General features: G+C 42.8%; 1 protein-coding gene across 3 annotated transcripts in view; it reads left to right on the plus strand.

The window, feature by feature from the left end:
* Positions 1 to 735: 735 nt before the first annotated feature.
* LOC135251718 (receptor-type tyrosine-protein phosphatase-like N) overlaps positions 736 to 5160 on the plus strand; it is a 42683-nt gene continuing 38258 nt past the window's right edge. For 2 of the 3 annotated variants that reach the window (XM_064329417.1, XM_064329418.1), the window contains exon 1: positions 737 to 1004. In XM_064329417.1, the coding sequence (XP_064185487.1) occupies positions 929 to 1004 (76 nt within the window). In that variant the 5' untranslated portion in view covers positions 737 to 928. Of the gene's footprint in view, positions 1005 to 5160 lie in introns of all 3 variants that reach the window. The other variant, XM_064329419.1, reaches the window with a different exon arrangement.

A 5160-nucleotide genomic window follows, 5' to 3' on the forward strand; every position in this document is an offset into this window, starting at 1 on the left:
CTCCAATTCACAGTTTTCTAAAGTTTGCGTACGTTTGGATTTCAAAAGCCTTATACAAGCCTTCCACAAGCCTTTCACGTTTTTTCTAAAGAAAGAAACTAGCTTCTCTAATAAATGCTATACTAGTGTTATTCAGCCGCAGGGTCTGAGGCCCTGATGCAGCACCATACTCATGGTCTTCATCCTTTAATCATTGAGATTAAAAGAACTTCAGGGAAAAGCATTTTTCGGCTGAATGAGAAGTTGTGGCCATCCAAGGTCTGTAGCGTCAGCACACCTCACTCGTGTCAAAACGAAACATTTTAAAGAAGCTATCTGACTTGTTTATACACATTCAGTACACGTTATTCCAACGTTTCCTTTTAAATAGTAGGCTATTTGAAAAATCTGGCCTGTGTTCACAGTTTTTACTAAGCGTCTGCACCCAGGAAGAAGTTGCTGAAGAACTCTGCTCAAGACACTCTGAGTGCAGGGGTGGCAATAAAGACGAAACAATTAAACTTTAACCCCCATCGCGGAAGACTAAACTGGCCAAACAACATAAATCAAGACCAGGCAATCGCAAGGGTCGATGAAAAATGAAGAAGAGAGTATGCTGGATATTGTTAAATTACACAATAATCTACTTTGGGTTTTTAAAAAAGAAAGACCAAGACACCAATAATAGTTAGTGCAACAACACTGCGTGTGCAGCTCCCGATCCGCACCTAGATGTGTCCCGGGTTTTGTGCGTGTCTCCGTACGTATCGGCCCCCCTGGTTTACCCCGCTCTCACGTACTTCCACCGTTAGCGCACTTCTGTCGAAGGTTTTTTTCATCAGTGCCAATATGCAGTAACGTGCACCTTCGATACATGTTGAAACAGTATGATGGTTTGAATAGAAACAACTGAACGCGTGTAAAAACATTAAGCGTTTTGGAAGGTAACATGAAGCGCGCGCGGCTATGGAGTGCTCTGTGTTTGATGACCGTCTGTTACCAGCTTGGCATGTCAAGCAGATACGGTAAGAAATGAACGGATTTATAAAATGTGATAAACATGCTACATATTTATACCGCATAACGAGAAGAAGGGATGTATCAGTTGTTACACAAAAGTAGAGTAGGCTACGGACGAGCGCAGAGGTGCAAATTCCAACAAGCTAACCTGTGGGTGGATGGACCAAAACAGGATTCGTCGCTATTATTATAAGGTCTGCGGTTCAGGCTTGCATTTTGTGGTTGCTAGCAGGCGTGAATGAGTATAGCACATGCAACAATTGTAATTTTGCGAAAATATGAAGACATTTTGGCAGTTTGACGCCTAGATAAAATATACAAGCTAACACGTCAATTAGTACATTGTGGGAAAAACACTTTTACACGCAATGCATATTCGTGGATTTGCCATATAACTTAATTATGCAGGGACGGGCAGGCTGCTTAATGTGAGGAGGTGATGCAGTTGAATGTCCATGCAATTATGTATGGAATACTGTTGATATGAAAATACAATTGCGTCACCGGTGTGATGGACTGGAACCGGAGCAAGCGGTGGGGTTTCGGGAATGGTCTTTCAGTTGAGAAAATGACAGCGTTGGTTGATCTGCTGTAAACAACACCAGAGGAAGGGAGAAACACAGTGCTATGGTGGACATAAATTCTTAAAAGAAGCTCATTTCATCTTGCTGAAAATTTTCCAAGTTAAATATGGAGAACGGTCAATGTGTTGTCATGTGTGAAAAATGTTTTTATTTTTCTTTCATTGGTGTGGGCGTACCTTAAGATTGTTGTGATCGTATTTATAATAAAACAACGGTGATAATTCTTAACGCATTAGCAGGTAGTATTGTAGAAGCTAAAGCAGCTATTTTGATGCAACCAGGTGAAACCTGCACTCTCACCAGACTACCCACACCACACTTTCTGAGGTAGTGCCAAGTTGCATTGAAACATTTAAGTGTGTGTGTGTGTTTCAAGGTTTTCATAACGACCGTCTATGGAAGTATTGTATTTTTAAAGCACGGGAAGAAAAGTTGCCAAGGCTACCAACACCATGCGATTCTGGAACACAGCAGTGTCTTTCTCTGAGGGAAAATAAATAAATAAATAAATAAATGAAAAATGTTGTCAGCGTAAAACAGCATAACTTCTTGCTATTTGTTCATTGCCGTCACTTTTTTCCTGTGTAAAACAGGTGAAATCATATTTTGTGTCTACACTGAAATTCCATTTCCGGTATATTTTCTATACGGGCCTGTCTTGAAAGGAAGTCTGGCGTTGTGTGGTAAAGCGCTTCGTATAGTGCGACGGAGGCTGTCTTTTTGTTTTATGCGTACTGGCTTCGCTGTTACTCTGTTTCATAGACTATAGACCCTCTGGCACGTATCTGAAGACCGTATCGTTACGCTTTTCACAAAGCCTTGGTACATTCCGTATAATGACGATAAGATGATTAGTCATTAGGGGTAAGATATAGTGGTGATTCTAGTAGAAGTAGTAGGCTAGTACTACTCGTAATAATTTTGATAAAATGCAGTCGCTTCATGTTTTCATCTTATATACGGTTCCTTGCGCAACCCTCTTACTTGTAAAACGTACATGATTGTTTCTTATTGTTAAATGATGTGTCACAATACAACAAATATTAAGAAAGCATTGGGGCGTATATGTTAAATCGGCCCATGAGTTCTCAATCGTGTTTTTAACGCCAGGCAGAACTTCGGAGGGGCAGTTCTGGTGATCGATGATTTCAGGACCACGGAGAGCGACAGCTTAGCTTGCAGTGCTATAGTTCTACTAGCTCCATTCATAAGCAACCCTTAATAGCACTCCCTGTTCTTTTCACATTTACGTATACATTTTCACAGTTAGCACCTGTGTAGTAGGAATGATCTGACCTAGGCATACACCCTCGGACCAGCGTCGCTTTTCAGGTTACCACAGGTGCAAAGACATTCCAAATTGTCAGTGACGTCACTGGGTGTAAATAAGACCTTTTGAAAAAAGTCCGGAGCCACGTCAGAGGCATTTGCTTGTTTCCGTACTGGGTTATTATGAATTATTTTTTTAAGGGTGCGAGAGATTCGTGGCAGCAGGTGAATAGAGAAAGTGCGCACAGTCCCCGAAGACTAAGGGGAACTAATTCTCGATTGTAATTGGGTGAAATAACAGCATTAGAAAGCCCGTCGCCTTCATCTATATCGATTAAGATGTGAGACAGAGGAGGAGGGACAGTCATGCCATGCGATGGAGCACTTGCCATATAGGTTCACATGGCATGTCCCTTTCTTTCAGGACCAGGGAGGATTGTTTATTTTATTGTCTGGTTATTAATGTTATGACTATTGGTACGTGCATAATAGTACTTGCTTTGACTGAGAAAATTCAGGGAGCTATATCACTCTATATCCACCAGCCTTTCACCCAGTCTGTCTTCATGTATTGTATATTCATGAATAGACACCTTCTCTCTCTCTCTCTCTCTCGCTCTCTCTCTCTCTCTTATTGAATGTCACTATGCTTTTTATGAGTCAGAGATGGCTGCCGCTGTCACATTATTAATACCGTGCTGATATTTCTACTGAAGTGAAGCAGATCTGAGCCAGTCGTCGGATGGCTAATCATTCAGGTCAAATGTCTTTTGGTGAATTTTTTAAAACTTTTTTTTATGGTGGCACAATACCGCTACCTCTTGCTGTTTTTTTTTTTCTTCTTCTTCTGTGTACAGCCTGCCCAGGAGTGTGTCTGCTCTTCATGATCATTAGTAATGAGCTGCGTTTTTTGTTTGTGACGATATCTGTGTAGTAACTCCATTTGCATTCGATCACCTTTCTAATCTAATTGAACCACCGTGCCAGTAGGCATGCAGTGACGTACTGCAGACACTGTTCTCTGTGTTTTCATCAGGGTGGAGATGCGTATTACTGTACGTTCACATCAAGTGTAACTGTAACAGCGTTACTGTTACACTTGATGTGAACAGTACCGTTAAAATGCACTTTTTGTACGTCGCTTTGGATAAAAGCGTCTGCCAAATAAATGTAATGTAATGTTACCCAAAGCTGAAACAGGAATACTGTCAGGCAAAATGCACCATGTTATAGATTAAAACAAATTTGTGCCGTAAGATTTATTACTGTCTCTGGCATGTGATTGGAATGTTTAGCTTTGATTAGGTTGCTAAGGCTGTGGGGAACATTATGTCATGGACAGTCAGTCGCTGCTGGATTCATTTTGGGATTGTTTTTGATTTCACCTTGTTCTAATGTGCCAGATTCCCTGTCCAAATCAACTCAAGCCGGAGTGTGATTGACCCCAGTACTCCCATTTTGTTATTTTTAACCCTTTAAGACGTGACGTCACAAATATGCGATTAGAATGTCCGTAACTGAACATTCTAATGCTGATGTAACAATCAATGCCAGTAGTTGAAAGCAATGGAGTTCTAGAACATTGCCTTAGAATTTTGGAACAGAATCAAACATTTAAAAAAAAACACTGCTCTTCAAAGTGATTAAAGCAGTACATAGGAAGTGCAGAACCTGTGTGTGTTTCACAAACGCCGTGTGTGAGGCTCTGGAATGTCACGGTGCCGACATCGACCAGGAGCCCTCATCCCCCCCCCCCCTCCCCCAGCCGCCCCCCTGCCCCCCTCGCCCTCCTCCATCAGTATGCGCTGTCTCCGTCTCTCCGCCTGCCCGCTGGAGAGAGAGAGAGAGGGGCGCTGACTCACTGCTGACGTTCCCTCCTACACCGCGCAGCTCCGTAAGCAGCGGCTTGGGCGTCTGGAGAGAGAGAACGCCCCGGGCCGGGCTGGGCCGGGCACGCAGGAACGCCAGAGTGCAGGAATGCAGGTCCGGTCCGGTCCGGTCCAAGTTTACGACAAAACAACACAGGCGCATTTACCTGCCTAGAGAACAATGAAAACCACAGAGGCACCGCAGTTCGTTAAAAAAAACACACCAAAATGACAAAGCCTGTATTTCCCCCCCCCCCCCCCCATCTTTGGTATTTATTCATAAATGTTCCGGATGGCAGTTGGTCTATTTCTGTCTGTGTGTCACTGTTTAAAGGTAAGCTCGGCTGTTGACTGTAATTGCAGTGTGAGGTCATTTTTTTTCCAGAACCGGAGCTCGAAAAAGCTTCCAGGTTAGTTGTACTCTTCCCTTTTTCGTTTCT

This window comes from Anguilla rostrata, chromosome 3 (genome assembly GCF_018555375.3).
Source record: "Anguilla rostrata isolate EN2019 chromosome 3, ASM1855537v3, whole genome shotgun sequence".
NCBI classification, from domain to species: domain Eukaryota; kingdom Metazoa; phylum Chordata; class Actinopteri; order Anguilliformes; family Anguillidae; genus Anguilla; species Anguilla rostrata.